At 69.4% G+C, this 15646-nt stretch overlaps 2 protein-coding genes across 5 annotated transcripts; one reads left to right on the top strand and one right to left on the bottom strand.

Moving 5' to 3' along the window:
- The first annotated feature begins 313 nt into the window (after window positions 1-313).
- On the top strand, window positions 314-6664 carry CORO6 (coronin 6). Of its 3 annotated transcripts, XM_084299673.1 has the most exons (12): window positions 314-449; window positions 2386-2585; window positions 3130-3252; window positions 3678-3807; window positions 3900-4081; window positions 4226-4345; window positions 4590-4709; window positions 5063-5167; window positions 5263-5408; window positions 5493-5550; window positions 5648-5878; window positions 6026-6664. In XM_084299673.1, the coding sequence occupies exons 2-12, from the start codon at window positions 2388-2390 to the stop codon at window positions 6146-6148; spliced, it is 1536 nt and encodes a 511-aa protein (XP_084155799.1). In that variant the 5' UTR covers window positions 314-449; window positions 2386-2387; the 3' UTR covers window positions 6149-6664. The 3 variants fall into 3 exon arrangements, with proteins under 3 accessions (XP_084155799.1, XP_084155797.1, XP_084155798.1); XM_084299671.1 differs by lacking the exon at window positions 4226-4345; XM_084299672.1 differs by lacking the exon at window positions 4590-4709.
- Window positions 6665-7557: 893 nt separating this feature from the next.
- ANKRD13B (ankyrin repeat domain 13B) lies at window positions 7558-15356 on the bottom strand (the record flags this gene model as incomplete). 2 transcript variants are annotated; one of them, XM_084299443.1, is made up of 15 exons in its annotated part: window positions 7558-7785; window positions 7939-8019; window positions 8711-8871; window positions 8962-9114; window positions 9242-9399; window positions 9535-9665; window positions 9755-9819; window positions 9897-9978; window positions 10067-10133; window positions 10651-10840; window positions 10926-11069; window positions 11267-11312; window positions 11409-11533; window positions 11666-11801; window positions 15246-15356. In XM_084299443.1, 15 exons carry the CDS (start codon window positions 15354-15356, stop codon window positions 7558-7560), a joined length of 1878 nt encoding a protein of 625 aa, XP_084155569.1. The 2 variants fall into 2 exon arrangements, with proteins under 2 accessions (XP_084155569.1, XP_084155570.1); XM_084299444.1 differs by having other exon boundaries at window positions 7575-7785; window positions 7943-8019.
- Window positions 15357-15646: the final 290 nt, after the last annotated feature.

Raw genomic sequence — 15646 nt, 5'->3', positions numbered from 1 at the left:
GGGGGGGGGGGGGAGCGGATTTTCCCTGCACCCCCCCTCCCCATCTCCCTCCCAGCGCGCGGGGAGGCTCCGGGCACCCCCTCCCCATCCCCATCCCCATCCTCATCCCAATTTGGGGCTCGTGGGGCAGGGCCGGGGGTGTCGGGGGCGGGCAGGGGCCGGTGCGGGGCAGGCGGGGCCGGGTCCCCCCCCCCCTCCTCTCTCTCCGTCCCTCCCCGCTACCCCTCCGCCTCCTCCCGGTGCCCGCCGCGGGGGGGCCGTGCCGGCCCCGGCTCCCGGCTCGGCTCAGCTGTTCCCTGCGGCAGCGGCACTGCGCGCCCAGCCCCAGCCCCAGCCGAGCCGAGCCGAGCCGGGAGGAGCGGGGCCGGGGGCCGGGGGCTACGGGGGAACGGGGCCGAACCCGGGCGGAGCCGAGCGGGGCGCAGCGCGCAGGGAGCCGCGGAGCGCAGGTGGGAAACGGGAACCGGGCCGGGCCGGGCCGAGCCGAGCCGGGCTGAGATGGGGAGAAAGGAGGGAGGAGGAGGAGGAGGAGGAGGAGGGAGCCCAGGGAGGAAGGGGTGGGGAGCCCCGGGGAGAGGGCGGCCGGAGCTGGGTGCGGGGTGCCGGGCCCCCGGCCCCTCGCCCGCCCGCCCGCGCCCGGCGGGAGATGGCTATAAATGGAAAGTGACCTCCGGGCGGCCGGGCAGCCGCTGCGGATTCAATTGTGGCAACGTAATGGCACGGCCGGGAGGGGGGCTGGCCCGCCGCACCCCGCCTGCACCCCGCCTGCACCCCGCCTGTACCCTCCTGCACCCCGCCTTGTACCCAGTCTGTACCCTCCGGCACCCAGCTCGCACCCACCGGCACCCTCCTGCACCCTGTCTGTACCCGCATGCACCCAGCGTGCACCCGCCTGCACCCAGCCTGTGCCCAACCTGCACCTGCTGGCACCCCAATGGCACCCCAATGGCACCCCACCTGTACCCAACCTGCACCCCCTGCTCCCCGCCTGCACCCTCCTGCACCCCCCGGACCCCTGCCTGAACCTGCCTGCACCCCTCCTGCTCACACCCCCCACACACACCCCATGTACACCCCTCCTGCACCCCTCCTGCACCCCGCCTTCACCCCACCCCGCCAGCCAGGCCGCCCCCAATTCCCTGTCCCCATCTGCACCCCAAGCCGTGCTCCCACTGGGAGCTGTGCAGCACCCTCAGGGTGTCCCCCACCGAGCCCCCTCGCTGTCCCCCAGCACTGCGGACCCTGTCCTAGGGCAGTGTAGGGGGGGACACCAGCGGTGCCAGCTCCGGGACCCCCACCCCTGGCTCCTGCACCCTCTGGGGTGATGCTGAAGGGCCACGGACCCTTGGGGACCTGCAGGGAGCCGGCAGAGGCGGCTCGGCTCGGTGCTGCACGTGGCCTGGCCGAAAGCCACCCGGCCGGGACACCGGGAGCTGAGGTTCCCCTGCCCCTGCCCGCACCGGCCCCGCTGGCAGGGCTCTGAAGGCTGGACACGGCCCCGGCAGTGGCTGCACCCCCAGAAGGATGTGGGGGTGCCCCCAGGAGGGGTCAGCAGCTCATGGGTGCTGCAGAGCCCCAACCTGGGGGGTTTTGGGGTCCACAGGGGGCTCAGTGCCCCCAGGCAGGTGTCGGGAGCAGCACAGGCTCAGGAGGGGACGGGGTGATGGGGGCACCGCGTGCCTGGCTGTGACCAGGGCTGGAGCCCCCCCGGGGCTGTGCTGAGCACTGGGGGCTCCTCTCTGCACCCCCTGTGCATGTGGGGCCGTGGGGCTGTGCCGGCAGCGGAGCCTGTGCAGGATCTGACCCTCACCTGGGGTCCTGAGGTGCTGGGCAGGCGGGGGGCGCAGAGCGGGTGGGCGTGGGTGGGCGCAAGGCTGGAGGCACCACCGGAGGCACAACCGAGCCGGGTGACCTCAGGCCACCGCTGCGGGATGGGACACGAGGGGACAAGCTGTGAGCTGGTGCGTGGCACCTCCGCATCCCCTTGGGGCTTCTTTCAGCCCCGCTCCTCCACTGCCGCTGCTCCTGTGCCCACCCCAGCCATGGCCAGGGGGCACGGCACGGCCACAGGGCACGGCATGGCCATGGGGCACGGCACGGCCATGGGGTATGCAGCAGGCAGACAGCATCACGCCCTGGGATGCCCGTGCCCAGCACCCATCCGGGTGCACCGGGGCCACCCCAGGTCCCTGTTACAGGGCCAGGGCCACGTCAGGCTCCATCCCGTGCCCCCCTCCACACCTCCATCCCCACCATCACCGTGACCCCTGGCTCCCTCCTGCACCCCGGTCAGGGTGGGGTCCCTGGGAGCGCTGGGTTTAGGGAGGACCAAAACACCCCCGTGCCATTTTGGGGGGTCCCACGGCCTGACCCCGCGCCCCCCAGCCATGAGCCGCCGCGTGGTGCGCCAGAGCAAGTTCCGGCACGTCTTCGGGCAGCCGGTGAAGGCCGACCAGATGTACGAGGACATCCGCGTCTCCAAGGTGACGTGGGACAGCTCCTTCTGCGCCGTCAACCCCAAGTTCTTGGCCATCATCGTGGAGTCCGGTGGCGGGGGGGCCTTCATCGTCCTGCCCCTCGCCAAGGTGAGCGGGGATGGGGGGGGCACTGGGACACGGCCCCCACCCGGGATGCAGGGGAGATGCAGGACGTGGTGACGGGCTCTGCTCTGCTCAGCTTTGCCCCAAAATCCCCGTCCCCATGTGGGGGCTCCAGGCAGAGGCACCCTGGGGCAACTAAGGTGATGTGGGACCCCCCCTGGCTGCTTTTTCCCCTGCCCAAATTCCCCCTCTGCGTGTGACACCCAGGGGGCACCACAGTGGGATGGGGTCTGCCCTGCCCACCCCAGCAGAGGGGTTGGGGACCCCCTCTTTTAGCCCCCCCCCACCGTCAGAGGGGACACAAAGCAGCCTGGTCCAAGGCACGTCGCTCCCTTCCACCTCCCTGCAGGGCCTCGTGCCTCAGTTTCCCCCAGGCAGATGCAAAACTCTGCCTGTGGTCAGGGTCCCCTGCGTGTCCCCCCTCTGAGCAGCCATGCTGGGGTCTGGGGGGTGGTCCCGGCGTGTCCCCCTCCCCTTTTTCTCCCCTCCCCATCCCCTTGGTGCTGATGCCGGGCGCTGGGCCTTGCAGACGGGGCGCGTGGACAAGAACCACCCGCTGGTGACGGGGCACACGGCGCCCGTGCTGGACATCGACTGGTGCCCCCACAACGACAACGTCATCGCCAGCGCCTCCGAGGACACCACCGTCATGGTGAGGGGCCCAGCCCTCTGGGGGGGGAGGAGGGGGCTAAAAGGGGGGAGCTAAAGGAGGCCCTGACCCCCCCCCCGTCCTGTGCTTCGCAGCCTGCGAAGTGTCACAGGCCTATTTTTAGCCCCGGTGCCATGCGTTCGCGCTGGCGGTGGCTGCTCTCTCCATGATGCAGCACTTTGTGCTAAATATACCCGCCCCGGCGACTCAGCACCCAGGAATAGCCGGGGGGGGGGCCGGGGGCTGCGTCCTGCACCGGGCAGGATGGGGTCTTGTGCGTGTCCCCCCCCTGGGGCTCAGGATGGAGGCGCCGCTGTCGTCCCCGTGGCTCGAGCTGCAATTAATGATGCTGTTAATTGGCTCCGGCGCTCTTAGCGCTCGCCGGGGGGAGGTCGCCACCCCCGCGCTGTGCTCTCCGTGCCCCCCAGGTGTGGCAGATCCCCGACTACGTGCCCGTGCGCAGCATCACGGAGCCGGTGGTGACGCTGGAGGGGCACTCCAAGCGGGTGGGCATCATCTCGTGGCACCCCACGGCGCGCAACGTCCTGCTGAGCGCAGGTAAGGCCTCCCCGGGGGCGGCTGGACGCGGCCACGGGGGCGACGGCGTCCACCTATCCATCTATCCACCCCCGTCCGTGTGTCCCCGTCAGGCTGCGACAACCTGGTGATCCTCTGGAACGTGGGCACGGGGGAGATGCTGCTGGCGCTGGAGGACATGCACACCGACCTCATCTACAACGTGGGCTGGAACCGCAACGGCAGCCTCCTGGTCACCACCTGCAAGGACAAGAAGGTCCGCGTCATCGACCCCCGCAAGCAGCAGGTCGTGGCGGTGAGTGTCCCCCCCCCTCATGGTGTCCGTGTCCCTGCTGTGTCCGCCCACCTCCCCGCGGCCCCGCTAACGCCCCCGACCCTACTAACCGCCCGCGCCCGCGCGTCTCTGTCTTTGCCTTTAACCCGTTAACGGCCGGCGCAGGAGAAAGACAAACCGCACGACGGCGCCCGCCCCATCCGCGCCATCTTCATGGCCGATGGCAAGATCTTCACCACCGGCTTCAGCAAGATGAGCGAGCGGCAGCTGGGCCTCTGGGACCTGGTACGAGACGGCGGCGCCCGGCCAGCGCCGTGCTGGGGACCCCGCCGTGCCGAGCCGTGCCGTGCCGTGCCGAGCGGGGCCCCCCCCCTGGGACCTCGTGCGCCCCCCCAGGACCTCCCCCTGTGCCCACCACGTGCCCACCACGAGCAGGACCCAGCGGATGTTTCAGGGACGGATCCGGACTCCCCTCTCATCCCCTCCCCTTGCCCTGTGCTGACTCTGTGCCCCCCCTCCGCCCCCCCAGGAGAGGTTTGCCCCCCACGAAGGGCTGAGGCCCGTGCGGGCCATCTTCACGCGGGAAGGACACATCTTTACCACGGGCTTCACCAGGATGAGCCAGCGGGAGCTGGGCTTGTGGGACCCGGTAACGAGGCCGCATGGAGTGATGCTCCTGGGAACGTGGCTCCCCTGGTCCCCACCCCAATCCCAAATTCCCCACCCCCTAAAAAAAAAAAAAAAATAACCATGCCAAGTTCCCATGTGTGCTGTGCTGTGCCTGGGCGTGGGGAGTGTATGGGGGGGCTGGGGGGCTCCCCCAGAAGAGGAATGGGGCCGGTGCAGGTAAGCAGGCGTGGGGCAGGGGCATGCCGAGCAGTGGGTCCTGGGGGGGACGTCCCCGTCCCCGCAGTGTGCTGTGGCCAAGGCGTGTTGTGACTGAGCTGGGGGGGGGGGAGCGGGGCTGCTCCTCACCCCCAACCCCTTGCTGCGACCCCACAGAATAACTTCGAGGAGCCCATCGCCCTGCAGGAGATGGACACCAGCAACGGGGTCCTGCTGCCCTTCTACGACGCCGACTCCAGCATCGTCTACCTGTGCGGAAAGGTAACCCCGGGGGGGGCTGCCCCCCATTTTGCTATCCCCCCCCAACCCCTGGGGACACGGGTGGCTGATGTGTGTGTCCCCCCCTGTCCCCGCAGGGGGACAGCAGCATCCGGTACTTCGAGATCACGGACGAGGCGCCCTACGTGCACTACCTGAACACCTACAGCAGCAAGGAGCCGCAGCGGGGCATGGGCTTCATGCCCAAACGCGGGCTGGACGTCAGCAAGTGCGAGATCGCCAGGTGGGGGCCCGGAATGTTTAGGGTGGGAGGGGGGTGGGAGGTGGAGGGGGGCAGCCAGACCCTGAGCATCCCCACCCCACGCAGGTTCTTCAAGCTGCACGAGCGCAAGTGCGAGCCCATCGTCATGACGGTGCCGCGCAAGGTGAGCCCCTGGGCACACGGATGGGAATGGGATTTATTTTTAATTTTTGGGGGGTGGGGGACACCCCATCTCACCGCCACCCCCCCTGTCCCCGCAGTCAGACCTCTTCCAGGATGACCTGTACCCCGACACCCCGGGCCCCGAGCCGGCCCTGGAGGCGGACGAGTGGCTGTCGGGGAAGGACGCGGAGCCCATCCTCATCTCGCTGCGGGACGGCTACGTCCCCGTCAAGAACCGGGAGCTGAAGGTGGTCAAGAAAAACATCCTGGACAACAGGCCCCCCCCGGGCCCCCGCCGCAGCCACTCCACCTCCAACGCCGACCTCTCTGTGAGTGTCCCCCCCCCTTCCTTTAACTGGGCACCCCAGGCTCCGTGCCACCCCTCGGCACCGGAGCCGTCCCCTTCTCCTGGGTGCTGTGGGTTGGGATGGAGGCAGAAAAGTGACCCCATGTATGTGTGTCCCCCCCCCCTGCAGTCGCCCACCCTGGAAGAGGTGCTGGAGGAGATCCGTGCCCTGAAGGAGATGGTGCAGGCGCAGGAGAAGCGCATCTCCGACCTGGAGCACAAACTCTGCCAGTTCACCAACGGCACGGACTAGCGCCGCGGCCGCGGGCAGGGCGAGGACTGCGCCCGCCCGAGGCAGGCATTAAAGCCGAGTCCCCGCAGCGGGCAGGAGGCCAGAGCCATGTTCTTTCCCCAGGAGCTGAGGCCGCAGGGAGGGGGGGGGCCAAATGCAGCCCCCTCCCCAACCCCACCTCGCACCCCTCTCCCCAGAGGCATCGCTCCCCCCCTGCACCCCGGGTGCCGAGAGGTGTCCGGGGACGACCCAGGGGACGGGGGTCCCACCTCGGTGCCCGGAGCATCCTCCCAGGACTGGGGGGGGGAGTTGTGGGGTTGTGCCCCCCCCTCCCATCCAGCCACACACTGGGGTACAGTGCTACCCCCCCCCCCCGACCCCACAGCTCCTATTTACGGGTGCTCCTGGGGTCCCCCTCCAATAAAGGGCTCGGCCTCCCGTGGCTGCGGGGCAGGGACCTGGGGGCCGTATGGGGGGGCCCTGCCCTGCACCCCCCCTGCCCGCATGGCCCCGGGGGGGGGCAGAGAGAGGCCGAGAGGCGCCCGTTCAAGAGCATTTATTGGTGTCGGCCGCGCTCGGAGCTGCTCGGGGCTCCCCCGGCCCTGGCCCAGACGTCGCTTTTGGGGTGCGTGGCGGGGGGGGCCGCTACGAAAAGTCCCGCGGGAGCGAGCCGGGGGCCCCCTCCCGTAGCCCCCCCAGTGTGCAAAGAAGGAGCAGCCCGGGGCGGGGAGGTGGGGGCCCGGGGGTTAGCACCATTTGATGTAAGGTTTCTCTTGGGGCTTGGGGGGGGCAGTGCCCGGGATGGGGGGGCTGGGAGAAGGGGGTGGGGGGGGGGGCAGCCGAGCAGGGAAATTTGGGGGGGGGTGGGGTGCAAGCAGGGGGTGAAAGGGGGGGATGTGAAACCAGGCACCCCTTTGTGGGCACCCCCTTGGCTGCCCCATGTGGGCTGGGGGTGCAGTGGGGCTGAGCCCCCCCCCCTGTTGGCAGGCAGAGCAGCTCCCGGGTAAGTGCACTTGGTAGCGCCTGGGCAGTGGGGCCAATTTGGGGGGGGGGGGGGGGGGCAGCAGGGGGTGCCTGGAGCCCCACAGCTCTGGGGGTGCCCCGGGATAGCCCCCCCCACACACACCATTCGGGGTGCCCCCCACCACCTCCCCAGGGCGAGGGCAGCACCCCTGGGGGGTGGCTGGGAGGGGTGGGGGACACCCCCTGCTCCCTGCCACCCCCCCCCCAGCACCCCCCTAGACCCTCACCCCCCCAGCTATGGGGACCCCCGTGCGCCCCCATTTCTCCTCCGCGCGCCCCCCCTTACCCACTCCCACTCCCACCGTGTCCCCCCCATATCTCCCCCTCCCCACCCTGTGCCCCATCCGTGCGTTCTCCCCGTCCCCGGTGTGTGTGTGGGGGGGGAACCGGGGGAACCGGGGGGGGGCTCAGCGGGGGCGCGGGGTCACTTGTCGGTCAGCGAGAGCTGCAGGATGCGCTGCAGCTCCTCTTCCTCCTGCCTCGTCCTCCGCTCGGCCTCCTCCTGCTCCCGCGCCGACAGCGCCATGGCCAAGCGCAGCTGCTCCGCGTAGCTGGGGAGCAGCGCCCCGGGACCCCCGCCCCCCCCCGGGGACGGGCTGCCCGGGGCTCGGGGGGCTGCCGTGTGCTGGGGAGTCCTGGGACGGGCGGCACGGCCTCAGCCGGCATCCCCCCGGGACCCCCATGATGTGCCGGGGGTCGGTGCCCCCGCTGGTGGTTGCCCCCTCACCCTTATTTTTATCCCCCCCTCTGCACCCTGGGGTGGGGGGGGGGCGCTGGCAGGACCTTACCAACCTGTCTCCCCGGCGGCCCTCGTGGGACATGGGGTGGGTGCCCGGCTTGCTGTTGGTCAGAGCCTCCCAGATGGTGACCTGGGGGTGGTGGAGAGGGGGCTGGGGGGGGGCTCGGAGGGGAAATTCAGCCCCGCTGTGGCACGTGGGGGTGGGGGGAGAGGGGTGGGTGGTCCCCATGGGGTCTGTGGGCTCAAAGGAGGGTGAGGAGGGTGGTGGGTGAGGATGAAGAAGGAGGTTGGATGAGGATGGAGGATGAGGAGGATGGTGGATGAGAAAGATGTTGGATGAGGAGGTTGAGGAAGTTGGATGAGGGTGTGGAGGAGAAGAATGTTGGATGAGGATGATGATGAGGAGGAGGATGTTAGATGAGGAGAAGGATGATGATGAGGAGGAAGATGCTGGATGAGGACGCTCAGCATGGTGGATGAGAAAACTGTTGGATGAAGCTGGGGAATGTTGGATGTGAAGGACAAGGCTGAGGGTGTTTGATGAGGCTGAGGATGGTTGTTGGATGAAGATGAGGAGGAGGATGTTGGATGAGGAGGAGGAGGAGGAAGATATTGGATGAGGAGAAGGGAAAGGAGGAGGATGTTGGATGAGGATGATGATGATGAGGAGGAGGATATTGGATGATGAGGATCAGCATGTTGGATGAAAAAAATGTTGGATGAGGCCAGGGATGTTGGATGTGGAGGACAAGTCTGAGGATGTTGGATGAGGACGAGGCCGGTGGGTGATGCCGAGGACGGGCTCTCCCCGCGGTGCCCACCTGGTCGTACTCGCTGCCCGCCTCCAGCAGGCTCTGCTGGATGGCGAACTGCAGCAGGTCGTCCTCGTCCTCCCGCAGGGCGTCCTGGTGGGTGCCCACCACGCTGTACCCCCGCGGCACCTCGAAGAGCGCCGGGTCCATCTCGCACGCCCGGCACGACGCTGCGGGGAGACAGGGGCCGGCGTGGCTGGGCACCCCGCTGCCCGGGACCCCCGCCGGGACCCTTCCCCAGGTCCTCCCCCACCACCTACTGAGGGAGCTGGAGCTGCTGACGCTGGAGGAGTCGCTGCTGGGCGAGGGCGCCTCGCTGCTGGGGCTGTGCCGCAGGGAGCTGACGGGCTCGTCGCACCCGTTGAGGTTCCCGAAGGTGATGCGGGCGTTGAGGATGTGGAAGATGGGGATTTCTGCCCCAAATAATACAAAAAATAAATTATAAAGGGCAGGGATTGAAGCTGGCTGCTTGGGCTGTGCTGGCAGCAAAGGGTCCCCCTCCCTGCACCCATGGGTGCTTGGGTGCCCCCAAACCAGTACCGATTTTGACGGGGAAGCCGGGCGGGAGGCGCAGGGTGATGAAGTCCCGCAGCTTGGCGAAGAGCGCGTTGCTGATCGCCATCAGGTCGATGATGGGGGCGACCTGCTCGCAGAGGGACAGCGGGTGGTCCTCGCACAGCCACAGCTTCGCCTTGAACCTGCGGGGGCGCGGGGGGGACACAGGCGCCGGGCTGGGGACCCCGGGGACCCCGCGATGGCGGGGGCGGCGGGGGGGGGGGGGGGGGGTGGCACGGCAAGGGTTGGGGTCCCCTCCTCCCCGCTCGCCCCCTCACTTCTGCGTCTTGGTGGTGAGCTCCATGGGCCGCCCCATGTCCCGGTTGCCCAGCTCGAAGTTGGGGTTGAAGTACTCCTCGGGGGTGATGGCCGTGGGGTTGGCGTGGCTCAGCGTCTGCGTGATCAGCGTCTGCGGGGACGGCCCCCAACGGTGGCACAGCGCGGGGACAGCGCGGCCACGGGGACCCCCCCCCACCTCCCCGTGCCCCCCACACTCACCCCGTTGTTGGGCCCCACGTGCTGCTCGGCGATGCCCAGGAAGGACTGCAGCGGGGTCTTACTGCCTGCGGGGTGAGGATTGGGGCCGGTGAAGCCCCCCTGCCCGCCGCAGCCCCCTGCCCGCCGCAGCCCCTCGCCCTACCTTTGCTCTTGCCCTTGTGCTGGTCCGAGAGGTGCTCGGTCCGCGTCCGCGTGATCAGCTCCACGTTGGACGCCCCGTAGACCTGTCCGAGGGAGGGGAGTGCCAGAGGTGGTGGGTGTTCCCCGAAAACCGGCCGTACCCCCGCCACGGCTCGGCCCCCTGCCCCTCACCTTGGCCTCGTACCCGTTCACCATCTCCGTCTTCTCGCTCCGCCAGCCCAGGATCCCGGACTTGTTCCTGGGGGTGAGGTGGGGCGCTGTCAGGGATGGGATGGGATGGATGGGATTGGAAGGGATGGGATGGATAGGACGGGGTGGGAAGGATAGGATAGGATGGGATGGGAGGGATGGGAAGGATGGGAAGGGACAGGATGGGGAGAGATGGGATAGGATGGGATGGGGTGGGATAGGATAGGGTGGGAAGAGATGGGATGGAATGTGAAGGGACAGGATGGAAAGGATGGGATGGAAAGGGATAGGATGGATGGGATGGCACAGGATGGGACAGGATGGATGAGATGGGAAGGGACAGGATGGAAAGGATGGGATAGGATGGGATAGGATGGGATGGGAAGGATCTGATGGGATGGGATGGGTTGGATGGATGGGATAGGATGGGATGGGAAGGGACAGGATGGAAAGGACAGGACGGGACGGGACGGGACGGGATGGGATGGGATGGGATGGGATGGGACATTGCTCTTGGATGGCCAGGATGTGTGCACCCAGGGGGGCTCATCGCAGCCCGTGCCCACCTCTCGAAGGCGATGTTCTTGGTGTCGAGCTGGGTGGTGACGACGGGGGCCGTGAGCCGCCCCATCACCTGCTCCTCCGTGGGCTGCACAGCAGCCAGCAGCACCTCCTGGTCGTGGCCGGCCAGGGCCAGCGTCTCCGAGTAGACCACCCGCCGGTCGTGGTCGATCTCCATCACCACGGCGCTGGTGTCTGCGGGGAGCGGGCGGTCGGCGCGGGGACGGCCCCCGTGTCCCCCCCCCCTTTTGTCCCCACACCCCCCAGGCCCCCGTCTCACCCTGCCCGCGGAAGACGAAGCTGCGGTTGCCCCGCTGCCAGGTCATATGGTCGAAGCCCAGCAGCGTGGTGTCCACCCGCAGGTTCTGGCCGCTCTTCCACACCTTGTACGTGTCGCTGGGGCAGATCTTGGACACCAGCGGCACTGGGGGGAGACGGCGATAGCCCAGCCGGGGACGGGGCCACCCTGCGTCCCCCGGGTGGGCTGCGAGCGCTGAGCGGGGCGGGGGAACGCACCCAGCACCTCCAAAAGGGGGGGGGACAGGGGCAAGCCTGGGTGAGGGGCACGGGGCAGGGGTGGGGGAGGACGCGTTGGGAAGCTCCCGCTCTGCCCGAGCTTACCCCAGCTGGTGAATTCCCACTTCATCTCCACGTAGAAGTCCTGGGCCTGCCGGTGGGAGCGCAGTGGGGTGGGCAGGAGGCTGGCCATGGTGCCCCCACCTCCCCAAAGCCCCCCCCCCCCAGCCCCAGCGGGGGCAGGTACCTTGCGCAGCTTCTCCAGCAGGATGGGGATCCCGGCCAGGCGCTTGATGGCTCGCTGGTAGTCGCGGTAGCGCAGGACCAGCTGCACCAGCTCCAGGTCGCGGGTGCTCACGGCCTCCTGCAGCACTGCGGGGCCAAGGGGCAGCATGGCACGGCATGGCACGGGGCCACACGCACGTAGTGCCGTGCAAGCAGCCCCCCGGGGAGCTGGGGCAGCGGGGTGAGCGTGCCCGTGCCCGTGCCCGAGCCCCTGCTCACCCGTCCAGCCGCTGCGGTTCTCCTTGCCCACGTCAGCTCCATGCTTCAGCAGCACCCGGGCACACTCGAGGTGGCCCAGCGTGGTGGCCAGGTGCAGCGGGGTGCGTCCTCGGGGGTCCAGCTGCTCAATGTCGGCCTGCCGGGGGGGTTGGCAGGGCTCAGGGGGCACCAGGATGGCCGGGACCCCCTGCCCGTGCCCTCCCACAGATGTGAGGCTCGTGGCCGGGGAAAGCAGCCGATGTTTGCCTCTATCTCCATGAGCATCCCCATCCCCCTGAGCAGATGCATGGGCACCGCACCCCAAAATGCTCAAAACCCAAAGGTTTTCCTGCTCCCCCCAGCCCCACGGACTCACTGCCAGCACCCAGCACGGCTCTGTACAGCCAGGCAGGGCTGCACCCGTGACACGGGCACGGAGCAGGGTCACCGCGCGCAGGCGGTCGATGGGTGCGTGCCCCCAGCCCGGTGCACGGGGCTCCACACCACCCAATGCAGCTGCGAGCTGAGGAAATCCCCCACCTCTGAGGATCTGGGAGGGGGTTTTGGGGCGGGTTTGTGCCCAGTTGCCAGGCAGCAGCTGCCGGCAGCCCCCTCCGCGGCACGGCGGGCGACGCTTGGTGCTGCGGCGGGCGCACGTGTTCCCCGCCGGAGCCGGGGGCGGGCGGCGCTGCGTGAGCGGAGCGAGCGGCTGCTCCGAGCATCCCCAGCCCCGGGGAGCCGTGCTGGGGCTGCGATTGTTTGTGCCAAGCCTGGAGGCTGGCACTGAGCCAGCCCCGAGGAATCCCCCCCCCCACCTCTCCCCGGGCTCCGGCTCTCCCCGACGGCAGCGGCGGCGGCGCACCCGGCACCCAGCGTCCTACTTGGGAGAGGAGAGGGGGGGGAGAAGCTGCAGCCACCCCGTTGCCAGGGCTGGGGGCACAGCTGGGGGCCTGATGGAGCTGTGTGGAAGCCCCCCAGCTTCAGCATCCCCCCCCCACCCTCCAGCAGGCGGTACCCAGAGGGGGGCACTCAGATGGTGCCGGGGCAGGAGACGCAGCTGCAGGACCCAAAGGTGCCACCCAAAGGTGCCGGCTGGGACCTGGCACCCCAGAGGGGTTTGGGGACGGGCAGGGGTCGGGTGGGGGCTCTTGCTGCTGGGGACAGGGCTCTGACCCCCCCAGCAAGTCCCCCCACTCATCACTTGTGTCCCCCTGCTCATCGCAGCGATGTCCTGGGGATGTCCCCAGGGCCGTGAGTGCCCCCATGTCCCTGGGGGACTCATCATGCAGGGGACCCCCCAGGCTTCCCCCACCGCCCAAACCAAACAGATTTCCCCCCCTCCATCTCCCCAGGAGCCCGCGTGCTGCTCCAACGCTCTCCAGGCGACTGCTGCTTTTTAATTGCGCTAATGAAATGACTCTAATTAAAGCAATCGCCCCCCAGCTGGGGGACGGGTGCTGCAGGCTCCGCGGGGCTCCCCACCCGCAGCCGTGCCCCAGCGCCACAGGGCAAGGGGGGGGGGGTCCAGGGCCACCAATTTGGGGACACGATGCCAGAGCCAGCCCCGGGGGACACGGCGTGACCCAATTTCCACCCTGCAGAGCGCGGGACGGCTCCGGGCTGGGGGGGGGGCACAGCTCCTGTCCTGGGGCTGTGACACCCGCTGGGGACAGGGACGTGTTTGGGGCAGTGGCGGTGCCACATGAGGCCGCAGCACGGCCGCTCCTCGCCCCAAACCCTGCGGGTTGTCCCCAGGGTGGGGGACCTGAGGGTGGGCACGGACCCCAGAGCTGGTGCCCGGGTGGCAGCAGGGGACAGGGACCTGCACGGGGTGGCGGTGGCGGTGCTGGGCGCTGCTGTCCCTGCGCAGCCCCAGGGGACAGCGGGGTGACCCCAATTACTGCCATGCGAGACGGGGCAGGCGGGTGGCGTGGGGCGTCCTGGCACTGTGGGGTCGTGGCACTGCCTGCCGTGTCCTCACGCCGTCCCTGCCATGGGGACACGCCGGGTCGAGGTCCCCAGGTGGGGACAAGCGCAGCCTGGGGCCCGGCGGTGACATTCAGGGGTGACCCACATGCGGCACGGCGAGAGGCACGGCGAGGAGCAGCCCCACGAGCTGCCCCAGCGCTCCCAGCCCCACGCACCTGCACACAGAGGGGGGGGTCCCGTGGGGTGCCACTGCCCCCCGTGGGGGTCCCCAGGGTGGCAGGAGGGCAGGGTGCCCAGGCAGGGGACAGGCACCCCCAGCACCCCCCGCAGAAGCCGCATGGGCCCACTCAGCTCGGGGCTGCAGAGGGCTGAGCCGTGTCCCCAAATGCCCTGGGTGGGGATGGGGAGGGGGCTCAGGCCAGGCTGCCCCCCCCCCCCCTCCTCTCCCCAAACCCCTCCTGCCCTGCAGCCTGGCCTGCAGCACCCAGCACCCCCCCCAGTGCACCCCCAGCACCCCTGGGTGCTCGCAGGGCTGGCTTTGCTCCCCCCCAGCCATAGGGGCACGGTGGGGGCCCCAGGAGGAGCCCCCCCACATTAGGGCAAGAAGGGGGGGGGGGCTCTCTTAGAAAACCCCGCACGCAGCCCCCGCATCCCCCCACGCCCTGCTTTGATCTCTGCCGCTCCTGGTGGAAAAAAATAAAAATAAACAACAGAACGACCCCAAATTACAGCGGAAATAAACCCAGCGGTGATGGAGGGGGGGGGGGGCGATGCCGGCATGCAGCCCCCCCCCCCCCCCAGACGGCCCCCACAATGGAGGCGGGTGTGGCGGGGGCACCATGGCACGGCGGGGACCCCCTGCCCGCACCCATCCGGCACGGGGCCGCGCAGCACCCTAGGGTGCTGGGAGGGTGCCGGGGGGGGGTCGAGCAGCTGCATTTGAGGCTCGGGGGGGGGGGGGGGGAAGGCACAGCCTCGCCGCCGGCCTCCGCCAGCGCCTGCGGTTTTCCTGCGTCTTCAGGGTTGGGTTTTAATTACCTGGATTGCAACGCCAGCGGGGAGATGGGGGCTGGGAACGCGCCCGCGGTCATCGGAGAGCTGGGGGGGGGGTCCCCAAACCGTGGGGGGGGGGCACAAGGAAGGTGCTGGGCCTCCTGGGGCTGGGGGCCCTGCCTCGCCCTCCCTACAGGGTGGGGAGCTGGGGGCGCACCCCCCGCCGGGCCCTCGGCACCTTGGGTTTGGGGGGGGGGGGGCGCGGAGGCCTAGGAGGGGGCTGGGGGCACGTGGGGGGGGGCACCGCCGTGTGCCAGAGCTGGTGGGGCTGTCACAGCCCTGCCGTGCCCGGGGGGGGGCATGGGGGGACCCTGAGCCCTGCTGGCGTTGTGGTAAGGGGGACCCCAACCCTATCTCCATCCTCGTCTCCATCCCCATCCCTACCTCCATCCGCATCCTTATCCCCGTCCTCATCCTCATCATCCTCATCCTCATCCTCACCCTCACCCTCCTCATCCTCATCCTCAGCACCCCGTGCAGCCAGCATTGCATCAGCCCCGGCCGTGCCGTTCCGCGCACCTAACCGTGCCGGGGATGCCCCCCAAACACCCACACCCCCCACCCCGGACCACCCCCCTTAAAAAAAAAAAAAAAAACCTCCATCTCCCCGCCTCCCCACCTGCTTGGAGCTGAGCTCCCGGTCCAGGTCCCGGGCTCGGTTGTGCCAGACGAGGTAGTGCAGCGGGTACCTGCCCTCCGGCCCCTTCCTGCCCGAGCAAGACGCGAGCATCCTCCGTGCATTGCGGGGAGCGGCGGGCGCGGAGCGGGGCGGAGCGGGGCGCGGGGCGCGGAGCGGAGCGGAGCCGAGCGGGGCGGGCACCTCCCGGCCGGGGCTGCCCCCCCCCAAAACCCCCCCCCCACCAAACACACACACACACACACACACCCCTATGGCTCCCCCTCCCCCGCACCCGCCCGGCCTCATGGGACTTGTAGGCAGCGGGCATCGCCTCCCTTCCTCCTCCTCCTCCTCCTCCTCCTCCTCCTCTTCTTCTTCCTCCTCCTCCTCAGCCCCGCACC

This window comes from Netta rufina, assembly GCF_964035555.1.
Source record: "Netta rufina genome assembly, chromosome: 21".
NCBI classification, from domain to species: domain Eukaryota; kingdom Metazoa; phylum Chordata; class Aves; order Anseriformes; family Anatidae; genus Netta; species Netta rufina.
The sequence above is the reverse complement of the archived record's forward strand: the minus strand, read 5'-3'. Positions and strand labels throughout refer to the sequence as shown.

Bases quoted from the DNA above. Each gene is read 5' to 3' on its own strand.
- CORO6 (XM_084299673.1), top strand. From the start codon at position 2,388: ATGAGCCGCCGCGTGGTGCGCCAGAGCAAGTTCCGGCACGTCTTCGGG. The intron at 3,253-3,677 runs GTGAGGGGCCCA...CGTGCCCCCCAG, and splicing joins CCGAGGACACCACCGTCATG to GTGTGGCAGATCCCCGACTA. The intron at 4,082-4,225 runs GTGAGTGTCCCC...CGGCCGGCGCAG, and splicing joins GCAAGCAGCAGGTCGTGGCG to GAGAAAGACAAACCGCACGA.